This window comes from Thamnophis elegans, chromosome 10 (genome assembly GCF_009769535.1).
Source record: "Thamnophis elegans isolate rThaEle1 chromosome 10, rThaEle1.pri, whole genome shotgun sequence".
NCBI classification, from domain to species: Eukaryota; Metazoa; Chordata; class Lepidosauria; order Squamata; family Colubridae; genus Thamnophis; species Thamnophis elegans.
The window spans coordinates 34,130,729-34,156,462 of record NC_045550.1 but is presented as its reverse complement, the minus strand read 5'-3'; the positions used below and the strand labels follow the sequence as shown (position 1 = coordinate 34,156,462).

Genomic DNA, 25,734 nt, shown 5'->3' with positions numbered 1-25,734 from the left:
AATATATAACTCCAATAAATGAACTTTCAGCTTGGAAGATTTTAATAAAGCTTTGTTCCCACACGATACATTGATTCAAACATCACATTTTTTGCTGAGTATTCCAGTAATATTTTTTATCATTGTGTACATGTGAGATAGACTTCTTCTAGTTTCTTGTTGAACAATCTCTACTATCATAGAGAAAAAAATATCAAAGGATTTTAATTTGATTCAGATTTTTCAGAATGTTCAGTCCAGTGTTTATAGGCCAAACCAGTGTTACTCAGCCTTGGATCTCTTAAGATGTATGGACTTCAACTCCCAGAATTCCCCAGGCATCTTTGAGCTGAAGGCTACTCATTTTAAAGTTGCCAAGGTTGAGAAACAATGATTTAGTCACAGAGGTAAAAGAGAACATATCCCAATTTATTACAATTTCTTCAGGTTAATTCTCTAAATTTTCTTTCACTACCAAAGTACAGTTCACTTTGATGTGTTATTTTCTGCTTGTCTGCTTTTCATTTTTTATTTTTTTACTCCTGTCTGGAACTTTACAATATCTCTAGCAGCACTATCCACAGTGCTAAAAATTAGCTGTCTTGAATGTTAAATTCACCTATATTAACCAACTTTTTAGTTTTTTTTCCTGAGTTCTACTGATTAGCCAGTCTCCCAAATCATCATTTAGCCCTTTGCCAAATGTGCAGGGTTGAGATAAGTTTTTCAGTTCAGCTGCATATATGCTGCAAGGAATTCTCCTTTTTGCTGTTTCTAATGTCACCTGAAACTCTCTGCAATTAATAAAAAACGTGGCACAAAATATTGCTGTGTTATTTCTAGTAGTTCTATAAAACTAAACAGAGGGATACACCGAGCTTCTCAATAAGCTGTATATTTTAGTTATCTGTCACAATTTTTTAAAAATCCCCCTTTTTCAGAAATTTGCTTCAAAACATTGCCCACGTTCTTCTGAATTACAATATCTTATCATATGTGTCACTATCAAACATATTGATTTTCCCAGGCTAACTGTCCTGCTGTGCTCCCCCCCTCTTTTCGTCCTCACTGACAGAACTCTAGGAGTTGAAGTCCACAAGTCTTAAAGTTGCCAAGGTTGGAGACCACTGCTCACTGAGGTCTTCCTCTGATTGTTGTGGCCATTTTACTGCCTCTTGTTCCCTCTGCAGATAAAGCAAAACTTGGGAGACTTTTTTAAATGATCCCAACTCATAACCACTGCTGTGCCTTTTCTTCCTACTGACTTGTCAAAGCCACTCAAATCAGGAATAGGTTTTTCTCCTGCTTGTCTTTCTGAAACATCTAGGATAATTACCTCCCATGGGTCTGCAAGAGTTACAACATATACAGGCAGTAAGGTGACAACAATACAATATTGAAAACCTGCTTAGTCAACCAAGTCAACAATAAGCCAATGCACAATAGCATAGTGGGCAGGAGAGTCAATTCAAAATCTGGGTCAGGGTTCATAGTGGGGAAGATGGTGCAATCGCATACTGGCTTTCATGCACACCAGAACTTATTTCGCCCTCACTGACACTGAGGGCGGTCTTTGAGTGCTGTGCCCATGTGCAAAGCGCGAGCGGGCGCACAAGACGCTCTCTCACAGAACCGGTACGAAAAAAAATTGGAATCCCACCACTGGGAAAACAGAGAGCAAGTGAAATAAAAAAATCACTCTGGCTCTCTCTTGTCCAAACTTCTTCTGTCCAGATGTGACATATGTTCTATATCATCCTCAATATGATACATAGGTTGATATTGTACCAGATTGAAGAAATAAGATTTATCAAACACAGCTTTCTCTACTCTGTTATCTTCCAAATGTTTAAGCTTCCTCCCAGAACCTCCAGTCAGGATGATCATTCTAGGTCCAACTAGTGGGGGGGGGGGGGAGGTGACATAGTTTAGGGAAGCCTTACTTATTTAATGTCCTGTCTTAAGCTGGTGCAAAACTTGAGACAAAAACAGGCATTATAATACCTGGAAAAGTAATATTTCATTATATTCATTATAATGTAACTTTTGATATTAAACAAAGATTGCCCACAATCTGGCCAAATTCATGTGTCACACCATATCAAGCTATAACATAATCTGGTCATGTCTTCACATGCTCTGTGGACCCCATTTGTTAGGGTCTATTCAATGAGCCACAATTATGTGAACTATAGCATCATGTCTAAACCTAACCAAGAAACTCAATCAAAAATGCACTATACCAATGGTGAGCTCACACTAAACTGTATAAGCACAGTACCTCCAGCCATATTCTAAATTACTATCTGTAACTGGATTGGTGAACTTTATAAGTGGATTCCATCCATCTGGCTAAGATGGGAGATCCCTCTCCTAGTCTTTTCTCCACCAGAATGAAAAGGAAACATATGGGCTTTGCCTTTCTTCTCACAGCCTGACCTACCTGACTCTCAGCTCCAGGGTTTTTAATCATCTCTCAGTGGGGAGCCCCAAAAAGAATGTTCTAATTGCTACCCCCATTCCTTTGAACAGCAGGAATCTTGCTCAGTGACAGCAGGATACAGTTCCGCTTCAGAGAACTGTTTTCTATCGCTGCTGGATCTGTCCATTTGGAGCTGCTTGTGCAATGCAGGGCAATCAATACTTTGACAGAACTCCAGGAAAAGGTCTTGCAATCAAATTAACAGCAAAGAGGCTGGGCTGCCTGTCATTTTGCTTTTGACGGAGGGGTAAAAATCCTAGGATGAATAATTGCCTAGAGTTCCTAGAATTTTTTCTGCAGCTCAAGCTTGGTTGTTTATTTAGATATTCTTTCATTATTTATATTTATGGGTCCCTTTATCAAGCAAAGTTCTCATGAGGCTACGGAAAAACATGATGCAGTGAAAACATTAAGGATGTGTGTGTTTATATAAAGCAGCAGGTTGAGCAGTAGATGCTTAAAGAAGGGAAAGAGAACCTGTGGTCCTCCAGATGTTGCTGCACTAGAATTGCTAATACTGTATTTCTTACCACTGCTCTATTATGGGGGGCCCCTGAGACTTATAACAGATGTCTTCAACACTCTGGCTGAAACCATATTACCACAAGACTTTTTTTTAAAAAAAAACAACCCTTGGAATCTTAAAAACTAGTACCAGAAAAAATGGTAAATGCGCTCACCCTAACTATGAATTAAAAATATGGTTTGTTGATAAACTGCAGTTTGGTGGGTTCCTGCTGTATTCTAAATCAAGATCGTCAACCTTTTGGCCAGCTGGATAGATGTGGAATGCTGAGAATATCATAGAGATGTTCTCTCAAAACTGCTGCTTGACGGGTTCGCCCATTCATGACGGAACTGCAGGGAGGATACAGCTAGTTACACAGTTTCAGTTTAATAGAATACTATCTGAACCTAAGCTTCCTTCCTTGCACTGTTGCTTAATTTTGTCCTTTTTTATAGACCGATCTAACACGCGTCCAAAGAAAACACTGGGCTTATGAAGCAGATTAGAGACCCAAAGTCATTCTTGGACATTTTGTCCACTTCCCAGAAAAACAACAGAGACAGCCAGCGGCAACGAATTGTTTTACTTGGCATTAAGGGGTTGTAGACTGATGCTGAGTTTCCATGAGGCAGCTCACAGTTGACACTATAGAAGACTCCATTTATATAATGATTGTATATATACATTATGCATTAGCTGATCAGCATATATTTGAGCATGCATAATTCAAAACTGTTACAGCAGGAACATTAGCACATTCATAGTTGTGAGTTTGGAAAAACTGCTACACGTGCTTATAATATAAACATTCCTCTAAATCTACTGAAGATGAGTTCGGGACAGTCCTGTGGTTAAGAAAGTTGCAAAGCAGAGAAAATTAATTGAAGTTCATCTCTGGGCAGACTTAGTCAATGTGAAATAGATATTACTAATACATTATCTATATATTAATACATTAGTAAATTCTTGGCTGCTTATAACATCTGTCAATACAAATCATGAAACATCCACTGAAAAAGAAATAAACAGAACAAAATAATAAAAGAAACCCAAAATATACCTAAGGCTGTCACAGAAAACGTAAACTCATGTGTTGGGAAAAAATGTTTTTAATTGCTTATGGAAAACCAACAGCATAGGGGCAGATTAAAATCTTGAAGGATGCGGGAGCACTTCGTGTGCAGAGGCCCCTATGGAAAAACATCATTTGTGTCTTCATCACCCTCGTTTCATGAAATGAGGCATCACTGATAGGAGAAATAGGTCAGATGGGTCATAATCAGTTGGAGGAAGCTGTCCTGCAAGTACAGCTTCATTAGTTAACCATGTAGAATTTCAAAGGTTAAAACCAGCTGTTTGAAGTGCATTTGGAAGCAAATAGGAAACATTTCCATTTTCTAAATATTGGAAGTGCATTCCAGAATCTGACAGCCACACAGAAGACCTTCTTCCATCTGCTGCATAGCTGAGCTTCTGGATGGGGAAGTCTAGGAGTTGAAGTCTACACATCTAAAAACTGCCAAAGTTGAGAAACTTTGAGTTAGTTGAAAGGACCACTTTTGCTGATCTAAGTAATGGGCAGATTCATAGTGGGAGAGCTAGTCTCTCAAATATGTGCTAAAGCTTTTAGATATTTAAAAACTGAAACTTAACAAGAAAACTTGTGACCTATTGGGTCAACATGTCAGAAAAATTTCCTTACCAGATTCCCCAATGCCTTCAACAATGGTAGAATTTCTAATGCACTTCCTTCATTGGGACAGTTCTTAAAAATTCAAGGAGATATTTAGAGATGTATTTGCCTTGAAAATAGCCTGTAGTCAAACATCAGGAGTTAACCACAGGAAACGTTTTACTGTGTGACATTTTGCATTATGTCATAAAATGTTTCATAAAAATTTCCATATTTCAATTTCATGGGAGTTCTGGATTTTGGATGTATTCTGCAAGTGACGTATCTTGATTCAAAAATAGTTGTTATATGATGCACCGTTTTGCCCAGTTAAATGATGCACTCCTACAACTACCCGGAGAGTTTGGGAAAACACATACAGGTAGTCCTCAACTTACAAGAGTTCATTAAGTGACTATTCAAAGTTACAACAGCAGTGAAAAGTGATTGATGACCATTTTTTACACTTATGACTGTTGCCCATCCCAATAGTGATGTGATCCGACTTCAGATGCTTGACAACTGACTCATATTTATGACAATTGCAGTGTCCCATGGCCATGTGATAATTTTTGCTACCTTCTGACTAGCAAGGTCAATGAGGAAGCCAGAATCTCTTAACAACCATGTTACTAATTTAACAACTACAGTAATTCATTTAACAATTGTGGCAAGAAAGGTTCTAAATGGGGCAAATCTCACATGACAAAGGTTAGCAACAGAAATGTTGGGCTCATTTGTGGTCATAAGTCAAGGACTATGTACTTGGTAGAATGATCAAAACTTAAAAATGATACAGAAGCGTGAGAATCAATTCCTACAAGACCTCCCGGGGGAGAGCCTTCTCTGTTGCAGCTCCAGGCCTCTGGAATGATCTCCCCGTCAAGATCCGGACCCTTACTACCCTCCCGGCCTTCCGCAAAGCCACCAAGTCCTGGATGCTCCAGCAGGCCGGGGGGCTTGTGAAACATCCAGCCCCACGGAAATTGTGAATGTTGCGGTTTTTGTTTTAAAGTGTTGTCTTTGTCCAGTTTCCCCTTCCCTTGTCTATTGTGAGCGGGCCCGGAGTCCTTCAGGAGTGGGCGGCATACAAGACAAATAAATACAATAAATACAATACAATATAGACTATTTTTTAATGATTTGCCTAACATTCAATAAAGCAGGATTTTAACATCCCTTTTAAAATCAAATAATTTGTGGTTGGCTAATGCAAGAGGAACGCGGTGGCTCAATGGCTAAGATGCTAAGCTTGTTGATCAGAAAGGTCAACAGTTCGATGGTTCGAATCCCTAGCGCTGCGTAACGGTGTGAGCTCCCGTTATTTGTCCCAGCTTCTGCCAACCTAGCAGTTTGAAAGCATGTAAAAATGCAAGTAGAAAAATAGGAACCACCTTTGGTGGGAAGGTAACAGCGTAGAATAAAGCACAGGCCAATATTCCAGATTGTGCTCAACTAGGTGACATTTCCTAGCTTGCCTTGATTTAAAAAGCTAAACAGGAATGGACTGGGTTAGTACTCATATGGAAGACTACCAGGACAGTATAGGAAAATTTATTTATTATTATTCATTTTATTAAATATATTTATATGCCGCCCAATCCCGAAGGAATTATATTATATGAAATATAAATTATATGAAAAGATGGGAAAATTGAAAGAATCACCCAGGAAGAAAGAAATGACAAACCAATTCTACATCATTGTGAAAAAGAAAGTACACATAATGAAATTACCACAGCCACAGCGGTACTTAGATTTCTAAAATCATGTTGAGTTTATGGGGAAGGCTATTGTATGAATATTGCTCCCAGACTTATTCTGTAATATGTTTGAGTAAAATGATATGAGGGGGGCATCATAATTATTTGTGACATTAATATTTAATGTTTTGTATTTTTGCTTTTATGTTTTTGCAAGCTATGCAGTCACCTGACAGAGAGACGGGCAGCATATAAATTTAAAAAGAAATCAGCACTTCCTTATGTAGCCATACATAAAATGACATCAAATGAATGAAAGCACATTCCAGCTTATTCACATGCAGTGAGTTATGGATTTTTGGGCTATGAACATATGAGTTTATTCTATGTGGGAAAATAATATGCTTACAATTTATCTTCTCTAATCCTAATTTTAGAATGATCTAAAAGAAAAAGCAAGCCATTTTTTTTTCAAAATTAAATATTTATTTAAATTTTATTATAGCAACTCTACACAATTCTACATCTAAACAAATCCTAATGGAAATGAGCTTCATTATTCTCCTCTTTATCCATCTTTAGCCATTTCACAATGCCTTCATGTCTTAGCGACTACATTCACATTTCCTTCTTGTTTAGAACATAGTCTTTCTAAGAAATGTCAATATTCAGCACCACATAGCTGTAAGATACATTTCACTGGATATCGTCGTCATCAAACATATCTTCAAAATCTAAAAGGATAATAAATGAATACCACACAGACGTAAATACAACTTCATTGTTCTGATTTAAAAAAACATACATAACTGAATAGGTTAATTTACAAAAAGCAGACTTATCACCAAATGCCAAAAAAGGAGGCATTTATTGTCTAGATTTTTGCCACCCAGATTGTAGAGCAACAATACAAAATGTATTCCTTATTTTGGAATAAAAAGTATTGAAATACGTTCAATAAGTTCATAAGAAATTCAGCTGAAAATGGGAAGGTTATTATGTAAGGTAAAATTGGGATTCTCGAGCACAGATCATATAATGCAACTCTATGAGTTATTTTAACATGCTAAAGGATTGAGTTTTAAAAGCTCCTCCCTCACATTTTACTTATTTTATAGCAGGTGGGACATCCTCTTGTGACGCATAGATCAAAGGCACAGGTTGTACATTTTACAGAATCAGAATATTGAGTACGGAATACTATGGTAGTCTGGCATAAGCTATCGGTTCACTTAACTCATTCAGCATGTAAAGGTTTCCTTATTTTAGTTATATGTTGATGCTAAAAGTTTGCTGTTTTTCTATGTTATTGGGAATCACTTCCGCTTCTACTGTATAGCACGCTACTATTTGGGCACTGATTATTCCTGTGTCTCAACAGTGGCACAATACCAGAATTGAACTTTTTTTGGTCTTGATTGCTATTGAGCTATTGCACAATTTGAAGGATACACATGTATTCTGTATATACTGCTGTTATGAAACAGAGGATTTTCTGCTTAATAGACAATGCATTTGATGATAAATATTTAAAAGGTTAGGTATCCAATAATCCCTAATCAATAAAACATAATGGTCTTAGTGATTGGGAATTATTTACTTGATAAACTTGCAAGCTTAACATTCTCTCAGATATGATGTTGTTCTGATATGTTTTTAGCTATATTTCTACTAAAGCCACTAAGAAATAACATTTTAAAAAACAATCAGCAATGACTAAAATAAACATGCCTGGTTTAAATAAAATTGAACACTTACTATTAAAGAAGTCTGCATGTACCGCCTTTTCATTAGCTGCTAGATCCATCAATAAACCTGTACTTCCTCCAGCCTGAAAAAGAATTGGTTTGTCATCTGTATCAACTTATTCATGCAATAATTATTTAGCTTTAAAAAAACTTTACAGTTCTCTAGTTTCTACTTTCTACTTGGTCACCTAAATCTATCACAATTTAGACAGAATCACCCTGATAACTTTAATCGCTTTTTACTACTGAATAGTTATTCAATATTATTATTGAAAATACAAGGACTAACATTATAATGGAAATTATAATTATAATGTTTGTGCAGCATTTCTTTCTCCTCTCAAAAATCTCACTCATCTAAAAGCAGAAGCAGGGTGGCCGCGGAATGACAGATAAACATAAACAGATGAAAAAAGACTCCCCAAATAATCTTGCCAATTCCATCATAAAAACAAACTTTGTGTCCTGAAAAAGTATGAAAACCCTTAACAGCTTAACATAGTCGGAAGGGACCTTGCAAGTCATCTTGTCCAACCTCCCCCAGCAGAAGACTCTATGCCATTTCTGACAGATACAGTCCAGGCTCTTCTTGAAAGCCTTCAGTGATGTAGTTCTCACATCTTCTGAAGGCCAGCTGCTCCATTGGCTGATTGCTCTCGCCGACAGAAAATTTCTCTTATTTCCAGGCTGAATCTCTCCTTGTTCAGTTTCCATCCATGGTTCCTTGACTGGCCTTCAGGCGCTTTGGAAAATAGCTTGACACCATCTTCCCCCTCTCTGTGGCAGCCCCCCCCCCCAATATTGGAAATATCTCTCGCTCAACCAGCTCTTTAAAACTTCACTCTTGTGAAGCATCCAATCTGCCCACTCTTCCTCGTCCAACCAGACACCAGTAGTGGAGGATGGGAACGGGGCTTCCTAGCAATACAAAACTCTGCCTTAGTTTACTGACAACACACACAAGGGACAGCAGCGCCGCCCACTTCTACCCAAGGACGTCGCGCAACCCCATTTCCGAGGACCGGACACCAAACAGCCCTGCCCGGGAAGGCTGTCCTTCTCCTGCTGCTGCCGCCGCTGCTGACGTCTCACCTCGTCGAGGTCGACATAAGGCCCCGCACCCTCGGGAAACATCTCGTCCACCGCCGGCTTCATCGCTACCTTCGTTCCTTAGAGCTCACCTACATCCGGCTCCAGAAAGAATCTGCTTCCGGCTTCTCTAGGAGTGTGGGAGGAGGCGACCTCTGTGGTGTTCATCAAGTTCTGGGACTCCGACGGAAGGACCGTAGGAGGAGGAAGGTGTGAAGAAGTCCCGTCGGTGTTGGCGGTCGAGATCTTGGCCGTTACTCCCAAATAAACAAGCCAGGATGCTGCTGCTTGGTGGTGCTTTTTTGTTTTAGTGTCACGAAAGCTTAGCAGCAGTGAATGGCTGCATTCGCACAACCAGCATTATTCGGCCAGTTGCAGATTTAAAGTGTATCTTCTCCTTGCCTCATTTAACCCTTATTATTTAACCCTCAACTTTGTTGCTTGTATCCTTATGATTTATATTGATTGTTTCCTAGTATGATCTGATTGCTATTAATATCATTAAGTGTTGTACCTTATGATTCTTGACGTACACTGAGCATATGCACCATAGACAAATTCCTTTTGTGTCCAATCACATTTGACCAATAAAGAATTCAATTCAATTCTGTTCTATTCTATTCTATTCCTAGCCCCATCCCCATTCCTTTCCTAGTGGAGCTTAAAAACATTCTCTTGTTGCCAGCATGCTGCCCAGGCAGACTAAAGTTGATCATGGATATTTTCTATCGAAAGCCTACCAATCCCACAAACTCTGGAGTGAGTCTTGTATCTCTTTTGTTTGCATATAATAATTTTTAAACTTGAGAGAACAAATAGAAATAAAAATCACTGAAAATCATCCAGATTTTTGCTTATATTATTATAACCCTATCTCAATGTGCATTAGATTATTTGATGCCCCCAGGAATAACAGAAATTGGATCTAGAAAAGGGGACCAAAGGATCTGTCGGGTAGTTGCCAGGAGTCAAGATTGATTTGAAGGCACGAAAAAGCAAAATAAATTTTAAAGTTGGATTTACAGGGCATCTGCGTATATAGGTAGTCCTTGCTTAATGACTGGTTGCTTAGCGACTTCAAAGTTATTATGTGTCCCCCCCCCCCACTTAGTAATTGCAACTCAATTTTGAAGTTCCAATGTCTGCACCAGGGGTGGGTTTCTCGCCCCGTTCCAACCGGTTCGGTTGGAACGAGACCGGCGGCGTCCTCGCGCACGTGTGCGGCGTCCTCGTGCACGAGTGCGGCACATGCGTGCATGCACGCGGTGCACGCATGCGTACTAGCATCTGTGCGATGCTCCAGCTGCTCCTGGAGGATCGCGCAGGCGCTGTATGTGTCCTGCGCATGCGTGGAAGCGCAGAATTCGTCAAAACCGGGTAAGGAGCGGGCGCGGGGGGTGGGCTTCGCCGTTCCCGGAAGTTACTTACTTCCGGGTTCGGTGACCAACTGGTTCGCAGGGACCGCCGCGAACTGGTTGAAACCCACCCCTGGTCTGCACCCACCTTACAATTATCACATTTGGAGCACTTAGCAATCAGCTTGCATTTATAGCTCATCATTTTTGCTGGTTTCTGGTGGTTTCTGCCAATGGATATAATGGATTATAGCGATTTGCTTAAGAACCACTGCAAAAAAGGTAATAAATTTGGACTTAATGACCCCCCCCCCCCCCCAACATACAGCCATAATTCTGGGCTCAACCTGTACTCCAATGATAAGTTGTATATGTGAAGCCTGACCAAAGAAAAACCAAAATTACATAAATTAGCAGTTAATTTTTCTGATATTTCTTGATCACAGTCCAGTTTAGGTCCAAATAATAATATTTAAATGAACTTTGTACTAAAATGTAGAAAGCTAATATGACCACTGTTCCAGTAGTTCATTATACTATTTTACTCTTTTAAACTAGAAAAGTCAAGTTACACAATTCAAAAATTCTGGCTATATAGTTTGATGCGGTTATAGATTTGGTTGCCTGACTATTTTATTTTTCACTGGGTTGTGTAACTCCAGGTCCGCAGATCTGGTTTCTGCCAATCTTAACGTGCAACAGAGATTAGCAGAAGCTGGGTCTGCGAGCCTTGGACCTGCATCTTTTAGTGAAAAATTGAATAGGCTTTCATGCTAGTCACTTTCATTTTTAAAAGATTATTTAGAACTGAACATGTGCTTCCCTTAAAATATTTATCTCTGATTCCTGACCTAGTTTCATACAGTGATCATTTCACACAGTTTAAGATCCAGCCTAATTATTTTTTTACTACTCAGACTACCCAACTTGATAGAAAACATCTGGATCTAGAAGACATGCTGATGCACATGGGAACTAAATTAGTTTTTTCTAGTTTCTTATCTAGTTCTAATGAAATACCATCTCCTAGGACAAATTCTTTGCACTGTAGGACACAGGAGCTGCTTAAATGTCAAGATGTATAGTTATATCCAGTTATTTGACATCTAGGAGCAGTGAGCTTCACATAAAAAGCCAAATTCAAAAGTCATATTCAAGCATATGTGTACTATATATTACCTATATACACTTAAGTTGCATACATTTTTTTAAAAGCTACTCTGAATAGGCGAAGAAACTTTCAACTGGATTTAAACATGTTTTTTTCAAAGATATTTGCTTGCTTGAGAGCTTTTTGCTCAGTCTTTATTATCTGAATTAATTTATGCAAGAGTATTAATATTCTGATCATCTACTTGAAGCCTTGATGATATACCAGTCAATATTTCCTAGACAACCAAAGGTGCCAATAAACCTTCCAGTTTGTAATGATGGTTATTTCACAACAAATATTTTAAACTGGCTGCAAGTGCCCCCTACTGTACAGTTTATGAAAATAGTGATTATAAACAGAATATTTCTAGAGTTTAGGTGCTTTTGTTCATTGCTGAATAATGAAATATGTTTTCATATTTCATAATAAAACTATATTTTATTGCATCATTTTATGAATATTGTATGAACTTTCTTCTCTTATTCCTCCCCCTAGCCTCCTCAAAGGAAAGGTCTTTTTGCTTATATCAGTTCATTAATGTTGCTTTAGAAGTTGCCAATGGAAACATTATTGATTGCTAAAAGGTCTATCCATCTCATTTGTTATTCTTCAGCATTCAAGATTTCTCAGCATGTTTTTTAAAAGGTTGAGATGATGCAGATAATTTTTCGAATTTGAACTCTTTTGCCTGCATTGTTGGTCTTTTTTGTGCAATAAATCTTAACAGACTGCAAATCATATCTTTTTATTTATCATAAAACAACCATCCAAAGCATATTTAAATTTCTAACTACTTTTGAATTAACTCAGTGTTCAGTTTTTTAAAAAAATGCGACCATTGATTTCAATTTTAGCGTGACCTCCAGAAGCTGATCAAAAGCTGAGGACATTTTGGGAAGGAAAGAAAAATTGCAATGCACCATCCCCTTCAGTTAGTTATTTTTTTTACAAATAAAGGAGAAGGCAATTTGTTATCACATTACACCATAATTATCAGATAAACTTGTTTTGTACGATGCCATTTTGAATTTAAGCCACTTGATGTATCTCTCTGCTTCTATTTCTCAACATACAATGGATGCTTACAGCGTGAACAAGAGAAATGAGCACTATCACTGTGATATTTGACTCTTGGCTTACTGACTTATACAAGTAACCACTGACAAGGGAATAGCTGTGTAAAAACAAAATTGGATTAATGCTTTTTGACAAGGTATAATTCCATCATACCTTTTCCACCATTTTCTTAGCAATAATGTCAGTTGACTTCATATGATGACGATTTGACATTTCCATTGTCGTTTAACATTTGAGGAGCCTTTGCTCTTTCATTTTTAGGAGTGAACCATTCTTCTCTGGAGAGCTTGATATTTGCTTTCAGAGAACTATTTTGGCTACAATTGAGAGGTTCAGTCACAAGGATTAGGTTTTGGCTGATGTTTATTCCTTCAGTCTTCTGCTTGTCCATTCTTGGCAAGACAGGTAAAATTGAAGATCATTGTTTTAGTTTAAGCAAACTATTATAACAATCTTCCTCTGATTTGTCAAAATAAGTATGGATAGAGTTTTAGACTCTTAAGGGCTGTATTCATGATTATTACTGTGTTGGCCAGAGCTTCTGTAAGTGGAGCCAGAATCCATTTGTCTTTTGCCCTCTAAGATTAAGAATAAGAGGAAAGTTGTCATTCTATTTACAGAAACTGTCTGGAGTGGCAAATGAAATTTGTTTCAGGATCCAATCTGAATCAGTCACCAGGACCAAAAGTTTATTCTTTCAGCCTCATGCTGGAGCCCATCAAGAAACTTCTCCAGAATATGTGCACTGAGCTGTTCTATGTATTGCATTTATATAGTAGTGATGCTGTCCTTCAACAGAAGCAGCAAACCATGTAGTGTCTGGTGCCTAATGTACTGCTTAACATTTTATTGTTTCAGCTTCCTCTTCTGGTTCTTTTCATCAAAGGCTGCTAATTGAATTCTTGCCAGTATCCAGCTTTTAAAATTAGACTACTGGTTTCCCTTTTTGTGCTAGAGAAATGTATCTACTCCTTCCTGCTGAGACTCTTCTACATCTCTAACACTGGTGGGTTCTGGATCCCGTTGCAACCAATACGTTGCAATGGGGCCGGGCGGCCACCACGTGCACGTGTGCAGCACATGCACAGCACGCGCATGCGTACCCACCGCCTGCGACACTCCAGCTGCTTGGTGGAGCATTGTGCAGGTGCTGTATGCTCCATGCACAAATGCTCCGATCAGCTCAAATAGCGGTAAGGAGAGCGGACGGGCCAGTGGCCCCTCCGGAGCGCCATATCAGAACGGTAACTTGTGCTCCCAGCAGGCACTGGTACTCCCATACCGGAGCATACCGGTCGTATCCCACTACTGATCACTAGTCAAAACAGTCTCATACCTGCATGAGTTTATACTACCTCTAAAGTCTTGCTCTAAAGAATTCCAGGAAAGTAGAGTATTTGTGCTGCAGAAATTCAGTGAGCTCTAAATGTTAGCATCAGATATGGACAACTCAATCATTCATTACAATTTTTGTAAGTCAAATATGATATTCATGTGGAAATAGGGGCAAGCATAGCAGAGAAAAAAGTCTAAGTGAGTCTGCGGGAAGATGAAGATGATTGCATAGCAAACTTTTAAGAATACCAATCGTCCAATTTAAATACCTGAGGTTTGGTCACCTTTAGCCCAAAAAACCAAACACAGCATATTTACTTAGAAAGTGTCATTCAAGACTTGGCATTCAATATTTTTTTTCTATTCTTGATGGCTGGTTTGGGGACTCTGATTGGTTGCTCAGACACAAGCTAAATATGAGCAGAAAAATCACAGCTCAAATAAATAAAAGTCTCCTTCCCTTTGAAACTGGTAAAGAAAGCTTAGTATAACTTATCTAATCAATGGCATGTTTAAGGTACAAACTAATTATTTTTCCTACCACATTCTACATAATTCCTTTTTGTTCTTAATTATCGCCAACATTTAGCAAACAATCCTCATTCCATTAATTTAACTAGTATCTTAATAATAGAATTTTCTTCCTTTTTACATCTTGACCTTCTGCTTATTGTTTGCTTCAAAGCTGTGAGAAAACCAGATGTATAATTATAACTGCTAATGTTTATACAAAGTAGATGATACTTCTAAAAAATACTTAATTTTTTGCAGCTACAATTAATCAGAGCCATTACATTTACAACCCATTCTAGGCATGTTGTATAAATATGGATTAAGAATGAAGAAACATATCCTTCCAATCCGTGGAGCAATATACTGTTACACAGTAGAAGGAATTTGTTTTTCAAAGGCACAATTGTTCTGGTTTCCATTAGTTTTGCTTTCTCTGTAACATCCCCTATTTACTGTTTAATAGTTGATTGATTAAAAAAAGCAAAGGAGCATTTAGTGTCCAGTTTAGTGGCATTAACTGAGGAAGGTGCTATTTCTAAAAAGTTATGGAGAAAGATGCAGGCTTAGGGCAGTGGTGGGTTTCAAAATTTTTTAGAACCTCTTCTGTAGGTGTGGCCTGCTTTGTGGGAATGGCTTGCTGGCCATGTGACCGAGTGGGAGTGGCTTGGCAGTCATGTGACTGGGTGGGTGTGGCTTGGCAGTCATGTGACTGGGTGGGTGTGGCTAACTTGTAAAATGTGGTGAAACTCACTTAACAACGCTCTTGCTTAGCAACCAAAATGTTGGCCCAGAAACTCTGGCTTTGAAGCACGCAAGTTTTAAAGCTGTCAAGTTACAAGACCCTTGCACCCTTAATCCTTTAGAAAAGTCCCCCCAGGGGTGTTCAAACTTGACAGCTTTAAGACTTTAAAGTTTAGATAGGACTCTTAGAGGTGGGAGGGGCGATTGGTAAGCCAGCCAATCAGTGAGCGGCGGGCGGGGCAAGCGTGGTGGGGGGAGGAAGCTGGAACCAGTTGTAAACGGCACAGTAGATTTGTGGAACCTCTTCTATAGAAGAGGTTAGAACTGGCAGAAACCCACTTTTTCTGGCTTAGGGAAAGAATGAACAAAAGGACTACAACTCAAATGGAGAAGCATATGGGGACTCTGATTGGTTGCTCAGACACAAGCTAAATATGAGCACAAAAGTCACATCGTGACTTTTGAAATATCCCAGTAATGGAGCACTTCCATGGGAAAGCAGATTGGCTTTTTGCAACTGCAGAAAAAACAACAACAGAGAATTCTCCATCATGAATTAGACTGTATTGGGAATAATAAAGTGCTCTAGTACTACTTTAACCCACTTAGGTGGAAGGGCTCAAGCTTTGAATCTTGATTAAGTATGGCTCTTACCTTCTCAATTTTGGACATTAGATAATTGTGTCCTTATTCTTTCAGCCATTTAACCTCATTTTAACTAGTCTGTAATGTTGATGCATTAAGGATGGTTTCAGTGAGTCTCACTGCTTGATTGTAATTGGTGAAACACCATTGTTGGAATTTCACATGAGCTGAAAAACATGATTTGAATGCAGTAAATAAACGTAGGGTTTTTATTCAACTCTGTAACTGTCCTTTCCTCCCTTGCATTTCTTTACTGCTGCTGTAACATGAACATTCATGTGAATGTGCTATATAAATTCTCACAGGAACAAAGAAATATTTGAAGCATTGTAATTTTACTGAAATTATGAAGATTTATAAAACACACAAGATTGATGAGAAAGCAGCGTAATCATCGAAGCCCCCTGCAGGCTGTAAGTATAGATATTTCTGTATAAAAATAAAGGTATTTCCATGAAACACTGTGAGAGGATTGTTTTTATAAGCAGAAAACAAGCTCTTCTGCTTAATGAAGAACATTTGTCCCCAGCTGAACATCTTGTCAGCAATAATCATTTTCTTCAGCCTTTATGACAATCCAAAGGAATGATGATATTTCTGAGAAGATCAAAGGCCTGTAAAAATCAAACAAGGGACATACTGGGCAGAATTCTTAAAATACAAGAATTAGAGGAAAAAATACAGATGGAATGAACAGAAACCCACTGTAAAGTACAATTGCGACTTGATATATTGATTTTGAAACAAGATACTTAAACAAGAAATAGCAACATGGTATCTGCTTTTTATTATTTGCTTCAATCACAGGAATAAATCAACAAGTTCAATAATTATACCCAATGCAATGTGCTTTTATAGAGGAATTGGAACCAGCAACCTAAATTTATGCTACCAGCCATTCAATCAGAATTATGTGCATCAGTTATTTTGCTAATACATTAAAAACTAAATGGTAGTAGTTATTCATGTATTTTCTTATAGTGGAAATGATATGTGTCTTATTATTATTGTTGTAAAATGTTTGATTTTGTTATGTTAGTAAAATTAGCACAATATTATAAGTAGAAAAGTTACAGTTTCCACAAATATACTTCAAATAGCTTATGAGAATAACTTTAGGATTTTCAAGGGTTGTGATAGTAGCCTGCATTTTAGAAAAAAATAGCTTCTCACAGCAAGTGATATTCCTTAATCTTGAGCAGATTAAACATTGGGGGAGGCGTGATTCTGTTATATAAAAACCACCCAGAATCATTTTATAGGGAAGATGGGTTGCATATAAAGTCCGTCTGTCCTCAGCCTTCTGCTGTTTTTTTTTTAAACAGAGGCAAAATTCCTAGGAAACAGAACAAATTTACTGTGCCTGAGCTGAGAAAAGCTCTACCACCTCCCCAGCAGGTTTCATAAATTATTGGAATTAGCTGTAGAGGCTAAGCGAGGTCTGGAGAAAATGAGCAGATGATTTCTAGGTCATTCTGGTTATTTCTAAAACATAGTCAGTGCCTCTCGCCCCTGGAGGTTAATGGGGAAGATACATGGTGAGATGCCCTGTTGGAAGATGGGAGGGCAGCAGGAACTATGAGAATTTGAACCACCCTTACATACCGGTATATAATAATCTTTATTGATTTGAATGTATGTTCAGATTATTTCAGAATTTGAATTTTATCCCCAACCTAACAAAGGTAGCTAAACAGAGGAAAATCCATTGCAGTTCTCCATCACACACTGTGTAGCAAGTAGAATATGTATTTTAACTGAACGTTGTTAAGCAAACAAAAAGTTATATAGTGCATGCAATTAATTGATAGCATCCACCATCTTGATGTAATGAATGATTAATATACAATTACCTAGCTCATTACACCAGTAATGCAAATTAGCTGCCTGAATTAGTTCAGGGGAAAAGCTCACATTTGTTCAGAACTACTCAATAGCTTGTTGGAAGGATGACAAATTGTCCCCTGTTCAAGGACACGGACTGAAATCCTAATGAAACCAAGATCCCTTCTGGAGAGAGCCTGTTGTTGCTTCAGAACTTTTTTCAGAACTTACTCTTGTCAATCAATTTAGACAAATAAATAGATGGAAAACAATCTGGTTATTTCTCAGAAGATTGGCGGGGAGATATTCATCAGAGTAAACAGTAAGGATGGGAAAACTTGAAAGGTCTGACCCTGATTTCCAGGACCTAGCACTCAATTGAGGCTGGTTACATAGCAAGAAACAAGAAATGCTGACCACACGGCTCAGGAGTATACATTACAAAATGCCCCATTCTTCCCTTCCCACTGCTGTTAACCAGAAAAAGATGACAGATTGGATCAATGATCAAAGGTCAGGTCCAGAGGCCAAAGTATGTTGATGGTGGGAGGGAAATAGTTTTCCAAATCAACAGTACAGTTTTTAAGCCTTTAAAGTAGCATCAGACAAAAGATGTGTGTCACTGCACATTCTATTTGTAGCTCATGGAGAGGTATCACACTTCTTGCTTTCACAATTCCAGGGATTGAAAAAAAGGAGAGAGATAGGTTAAACAAAGCTCAAGGGTTGGATTGTCTGTAGTTTATATATTACAAGGGTTGGATTCATTGGATTGATAGAAAAAAAAATGTCCAAACATTTTTATTGCTTTTAAAATAATAATAATAATAATAGAAAAAGAAAAGAACAAAAGGAACAAAACATATATATTATCAAAAATACATGTGCAAAAACCTGGAAAAAATACAATATAGAATATGATATCTGGTTACAATAGTAAACAGTTACTATTCTATACAATCCAAATTCTTATCCAATGCAAATATGCAAGTGTGCAATATCTAATGCATTTAGATAGCTATCATTCTTTTTTAAACAACTTTTTTTTGTATAAATAAGTCTTATATTTCATTATTCATATCTATAAAAAGTCTACAGCTGATTCAATCATAACCAGTAATCAGATCTTCAATCTTTTGAGTAAATGGGAACATATATTTATCTTTTTAATGTTGCAATATCATTCTTTTAGTTGTAATAAATTCATAGAGAATCCATTTACATTGTTTGTTTGTCAAAGTACCAAGTATGTAATTCAAGAGAATATTATCCTCTGACAATTTTAGCTTTTGTTGTCCAGACACATTTATGAAGTCTACTACTTTCTCCCAAAACTTAGTAAGTATAGGACATTGTGTTTGAAGAAGCCTTGTTCCTATTACCTCTCCAACAAAATGTTGCCCTAGATATTCCTTTTCTATACAGACATAATGGAATCAGTTTAAGTAGAGGTGTATTATCATATGAATGTAAGTAGTTGCTTGTCAATCAAGTTTGGATCCAAAGAGGCCCACTGTCAAATAGAAGTATTCCCATGGTTGGTTTAAAATTTCCAAATATGCAAAAAATGCATGATACTAAAAGGCAGAGAGCACACATCCTTTTAAGAAAATTATCGAATGAGCATTCCTTGTTGGCTTTTGAGGGTGTAGAATATAAAAATCAGAAGTGGGAAGCAGACTTGGGCTCTTGCCTTGAATATCTTATGGAATATAGCTTTCTGGACGAGGGTTTGTCCAGCCAGGGGTGGGTTTCAAAAAATTTTACTACCTATTTTGTGGGTGTGGCCTATTTTGTGGGTGTGGCTTGGCAGTCATGTGACTGGGTGGATGTGGACAACTTTATGTCACTCACAGGAGATTTCATGGATTGGGTAAAATGTGGTGAAGCTCACTTAACAATGCTCTTGCTTAGCAACCAAAATTTTGGACTCAATTGTAGTCATAAGTCAAGGACTATCTCTGCCTTCCTCTGCATGGCAGCCTTGTCCTAGTAAACTCATTCTCCTTTCTAGCAATTTTCCTTTGTTAGAGGCACCAAAATAATCTAGACAATGTAAGGTTTCCTGGTGTAGCAGGGGGTTGGACTAGATGACCTCTGAATAGCCTTCTAGCCCTGAATTGCTGTGCTCTTTCTTTCTTTCTTTCTTTCTTTCTTTCTTTCTTTCTTTCTTTCTTTCTTTCTTTCTTTCTTTCTTTCTTTCTTTCTTTCTTTCTTTCTTTCTTTCTTTCTTTCTTTCTCCCTTCCCACTGTGGGATGCAAACCCCCACCCCAAATAAAATATTACTCCGAGAAATGGAAAAATCAAGGCGCTAACAAAGAAACCTGCCTGAGGCTCATTCCACATTCCTGCCAGATAGAGACAATGAGATAATGAGCCTATAGAAAGTTTGGCTCCATTCACATAAGCAGGGAATGTCATCAAAACACAAAGCCCATATTGCGCAAACCTCAAAACTTCAAAAACGTAGAATCATGTAAGAATCCTATCTTTTATCCAGTTTGTTGTTCAACTGACCCAGAAACAAACTGCTGGATGTCACTTTGCAAACCTCCTTCCGAATTTAAAAGCCAAAGTTTGCAGCATTAAGACTTCAACTCCCAGAATTCCACAGCCAGGCATGCTCAGTTCCAATTTAAAGCAACAGCATTTCTTTTTCTCTTTTGCTGAATCTCCTGACTGAAAAGTGAGTTTCCTTCTTTCTTTCTTTTTCATTCTCTTTCTCCCTTCCGGTCCGTCCTTCCTTCCTTCCTTCCTTCCTTCCTTCCTTCCTTCCTTCCTTCCTTCCTTCCTTCCTCCCTCCCTCCCTCCCTCCCTCCCTCCCTCCCTCCCCCCTCTCCTCCCCCTCCCTCTCTTTTAGTTTTTAAAGCCTTTTTTCCCTTGCCTGAACCGGCAGGGGAAAAACACTTTTTTAAAAAAAAGCTTCTGACGAAGCTTCTGACAGGAGAACAGGTTCGCGGGTGTGGCCAGGCCACCATTATTACTACCGGTCTTATCCAGTATGCCAGATTTTTTACTACCTCTTCTGGTGTACCAGACCATACCGGGAGAAAACCATCTCTGGTCTGCCTAGGGCAAACCCATAGGCTGGATGCGTCATGTGCTGGCCATGCCTATGCCCTGTTTAGCGAAGGGGAAAAAAGTCCCGATACATCACATGTTGCTGCTGTGACAACGCAAGTTTGACATCCTTAGGCTAGGACTTTCAATGTGAATACTCAAATGGTGAAAATCTGTTTTAGTATACTGCTGAAATCCCATTGGTAGCTGTGAGCTATACTTGCAGGACACATTTGCCAGTGATTATCTTAACCATGTTTTGTGTAATTAAAAGCCAATTTTGTGGGTGTACATGATATGCTCAACCATAAATTGACCGCATGGACTAGATTTTCTTGCTACAGTAGGTTAAAACATGATTAGCTCGTTTGTGGTGCAGTGTCGTTTGCAAAACCAAGTCACAGGCTATCATTTTTAAAACAATTCTTTTATTCTTGTAAGTGAAAATTCAGCAAACTTTTGATTGGATTGCCAGAAGCTAGTTAAAATTGCTTTAGAGACTAAAAAATACTAATTGACCATCTTGGTTTACTTAATGCTTAGCTAGTATTTTAAGGCATTCCTCATTGTTTCCATTTTTTTGAATAAATTCATTCTTTAGCATATAGAATGTGATCAGTAGGTTTTGTGATATAGCCAGTGCCTGAGAATCTTAAATACTTCACTGTTCACTAGCATGCTGTTTTTGCTTCTTAGACCATGGTATTCAGTCATTTCTCTCTTGATTTTTGTTCTGCGCGGGATTTTGCCGGAACAATAATTTAAAGGGTTTTCCAGATGGTTAAATGCTATTCACTGAAGAAGCTCAATAGCACATTAATATATATGTATGGTGCTTTCTAATCTCCAAATCTGTCATTTATTTAACTCAGATGGGATGCAATGGAGAGAGAAGCAGAGTATTTTACTGCAGCATAATGCTGAACAGCTGTGCTTGGAGTTGATCATTACTCTTCATGTTGAAAAAAAGTTCAGTCATAGTCCATTACTTTGGAAGGTCTTTTAGTGTAAAAGATTTGGAGGATAACTAACCATAAGGTGAGTTCAATCTGTCTCATATAATAGCAGAATCTACTTTTGAATCTTTCTATTTTGAAAACAAAACAATATAAGATCAAAAGCACTTTGCCCCTCCAGCCTTGTTACTGAAAATGCTATAATAAAGAATGTTTAAACATCAGCTAATTGGTGTCTTCTGTGTTATATTTATAATCAGATTTTGTAATGCTTGTTTTGAGTACTAATTTATCTTGTGCTGCAGTACTGATCTGTGCTGTAAATAAAGCCCTATTAGCTTTGTTTTGAAAAAAAAAAGTTAGTGTGTGGTAAAGCATAGCCTCTGCCTGTAAGTGGTTTTATGGGTGCTAACCCATAATACCTTCGAAAGGACTGAGAAAAGCTGCTGTGCTTAAAATTCTAGCAAGCAACTAACCATCTTGGCCAGCATGGTTTGTGTAAGAGCTTGACATAGCTTCTAATACTCTGTAAAATGAATTTATACACATAAATCCTCTGACTCTGGGGCCTTCCAGACGTCTTAGAATGCAGTTTCCATAATCACCAAAAAATATGAGGGAGATGGCAATACTATCTGGGATGAAGCTTATTAGAATTAGCCAAAGAGATCTGGAAGACAAGTGTTTGAGAAATGTATTGCAGGTTGCAGCATTGTGTACATTTGAAGAAGTGCTATTGAAAGCACGAATCTAATTTCTCAAACAAGGATTAGTATTACAGGAAGTGTATTACAGGAATAGACAAAGCCTATTGTCTAGTTAAGTTAATTGGCTATTATATAAATAAGCTAATAACCAAAACCTATTGTCTACTTAAGTGCATTCTGCCAGAAGAGTCCAAGAGCATGTTCTCTGTGCATGTGTGCCTAGGAGGTGGAAGCGATGACAAATTATTTATTTATTTACTTACTGGATTCCTGTAGCTCAACAAGTGACCCTGGGCAACATATATTTTTATATAAAGAGCAGGCAGGGTAGTAGAGAAATGCAACAAAGTAATTTCCTTATTCTTTATCTAGACTCTCTGTTCCCTTTAGGATCAGAAAATAATGAGGTGCTCAAATCAAGGCCATGAAATTTAGACCTTCATCAAAACACAAGTATGTATGAATAACCGGAATCCTTCATTTTATTCCTTGTTTACTTATAGTGGGTCATAAGTAATTACTATGGCTACAGGTTTGGGCAATTTTTCAAAGGAGTTCCTTTTTTAATGGGAAAATGATCGTCCCCTCACAAAAGGGAGGGTCAAATAAAACAAAATTTGATGTAGTAGTTAAAGCGCCAAGTTACAAATAAACAGGGCCAATGAGTTCTAGTCTTGCTTAAGCACAAAACCAGCTGGGTGATCTTGGCCAGTCACTCTCTAGGAAGCAGACAATGGCAAACCACCCTCCCCCCTCACCAAGAAAATTCCAATGACTTGGACAGACAGTTGCCCAGAGCTAACCAAAGCACGAGCGTGCACGCACACAATAACCTCCCCTCCCACAACAATATGCACACACATAATCTCCCCCCCTACAACATCAGTTGAAAGATAATTATCAGGAAATTGAAAAGGCAAATAATAAAGTAAACTGATAATTCATAAGTCTACTCAAAATGAAGTCTGCTTATCCAATATAGTTGACATATATTATCTTGGGGATAATTTCAATTCCTCCCTGCAGCAGACATGTGGCATTTTCTTTTCAAATGTACGTTGATTGATTTCTAATGTGAAATCCTTTTGGAGAAGCAGGAAGACCAAATCAATCCATTTGCAACATTTAGAGATAAAATTCTAGGTCTGAAACTTTTATTAGGTTTTTTCCCCCCACAAAGCAGATGATTCTGTCTTTCTCTGAACATTGATATACTGAGCTTATTGTATTTTTGGCTTCAGTGTAAAAATGTCAGAGCAGTATTGCTCTGAAATTTCTAAAACTAGCAAGGCAGAATTGGGGAAGAGAGCATTCATTCTTTTGGGGAAAGAGCGTGAAGAATTTCACACACACCCTTTACCCAAAAGACAGCATCAATGTAGTTAAATCAAACTTATATTCAAACAGCATTGGCCTTGTGGCAACATCTTCTAGTTGCGAAGGCTGATGAACACTGCTCTAGAGAGTTCCTTTGCATAACCAGGTTATCCGATATAAATATGAGGCACTAATTATTTCTTAAGGACAGGGATGTACAATGTTATCCTATAAACAGCCACCATGCCACCCCCAAGAAGGCAACTCTATGCATCTTACCCTCTATTGCATCAAAAGTAGTGTTTTCTCATTTGTGTTAACATTAGCAATGAACTCTGCCTGCATCACTTTGCTTAATTGAAGGCAAACCTTCCATTTCAATTGGCTATGATGTGCTGTGGTAGAAATACTCCATCCTCTCCAGCTTGTTCTGGGTTGCTAGCTTCTTCTGATAGACCTTAACTAGTAACTTTCCTTTATTTCATTTCACATGGATCAGTGAAACACTGGATCAAAATGCAGGTCCACCAGTGGAATGGTGAAGACTGGGCATTTTTAAATAAATGACATTTTTTAAACTCAAAGAAATTAACAAGACTTCTGTCAGTTTCATTTTCTAACTCTGATATAACTGGGACCTGTGTTTTCATATATATTTTTTTATTCTAGCTTCAGTGGCAGTGGACCTCTCCTCTTCCCCGCCCCCCCCAATTGAAAAGATCTCTTCCATTTTCCTCTTCTAGCCAAAGAAACAGAAAGAATAAGAAAATTGTATTGTTTTCTTATTCATTTTACTGGTCCATCGGCGGGCAGACAGGAAAGTGTCAAGTACAAGGAGTCAATGAAGAATGTCTGTCAATCAATCCATCACAGATGTGTTAAGTATGATGTGGTCAGAATAACAAGTCATCACAGCCAAAGCAGAGGAAATGGTTTAAAATCCAGAAACTGATTCCTTAAGCTTGATCTTTATTTTCAGCTATATTATGCACATGATTATAGAAGCTTAAGGCTGCAAGCATGGAAAAATGCTAAGAGTCATATGCTGGGGGCAGGAAGCAGAAGAGTAGATGTGATGTCAGATTTTTTTTTCTTGAAGCTATGTTTTTCCTTTGTGCTCAGAAAGTGGAAACTGACATCTCTTATCATCACTGTCCAAGAAGAAAGAACTGTTCTTGGATTCTGCCTTGATCACTTCTATACAATACTCTATACAATAATCTAACAGAAGTGTCTATAGGAAACAGACCCATTTAAAAAATTGGAAGATCAGTTGAAAGCATCCAGCTTACCTGAAACTATAATTAAAAACTGTTGCTTTGCATTGATTGGGGAATTTATATTTAACTATAGATGTTATGCAAGATTGAAAAGAATTCCTACACAGATGTTTTACATACAGTAAGTCAAACGTGAATTCACTTTACACTAAGTCCTGGGAACAAAACTTGTTTTTGACTCTATCATGCTCTACTAAAAGTAAAAATTTATCATATTTTGAAGAAATATGGTGTGACAGACTATGTATGTGAGTCAATTTTTAGATTAGATGTATCGTCTACGTCAGGGGCGTGCAGTCAAAGTAGGCAGGGGAGGCAGAGCCTCACCACTGTCATCATGAAAAGAAAAGAAAAATGTAAAAGGAAAAAGGCTGAGCTAGTTGCGGCCAGAATCACCATGGATGACTCTGCTTAGTGCTTAACTGTTTGAAAAAGCCTCTAAAAAAGTGCCCTCTACAGGAGGCAGCAGGAGAATGAGCTAAGCAAGGGTTAAAAGCCAAAAAATTCCTGACGTAGATGAGGCACATCGTTCTCCTGCCTCCTGTAGAGGGCATTTTTTTAGAGGCTTTTTAGAGGCTCTGGCAGCAAC

At 38.0% G+C, this 25,734-nt stretch overlaps 1 protein-coding gene and 1 long non-coding RNA gene across 2 annotated transcripts; one reads left to right on the top strand and one right to left on the bottom strand.

Annotated features, from left to right (window-relative positions):
• Nucleotides 1–6,983: 6,983 nt before the first annotated feature.
• COPS9 (COP9 signalosome subunit 9) lies at nucleotides 6,984–9,325 on the bottom strand. Its single transcript, XM_032224803.1, has 3 exons — nucleotides 9,185–9,325; nucleotides 8,103–8,175; nucleotides 6,984–7,078 (listed from the first exon to the last, which is right to left on the bottom strand). The coding sequence occupies exons 1-3, from the start codon at nucleotides 9,245–9,247 to the stop codon at nucleotides 7,041–7,043; spliced, it is 174 nt and encodes a 57-aa protein (XP_032080694.1). The 5' UTR covers nucleotides 9,248–9,325; the 3' UTR covers nucleotides 6,984–7,040.
• A 12,438-nt stretch (nucleotides 9,326–21,763) lies between these two features.
• On the top strand, nucleotides 21,764–25,431 carry LOC116514314. Its single transcript, XR_004256089.1, has 3 exons — nucleotides 21,764–21,923; nucleotides 22,939–23,001; nucleotides 24,535–25,431. It is a non-coding gene; the product is annotated as an uncharacterized LOC116514314 (long non-coding RNA).
• Nucleotides 25,432–25,734: the final 303 nt, after the last annotated feature.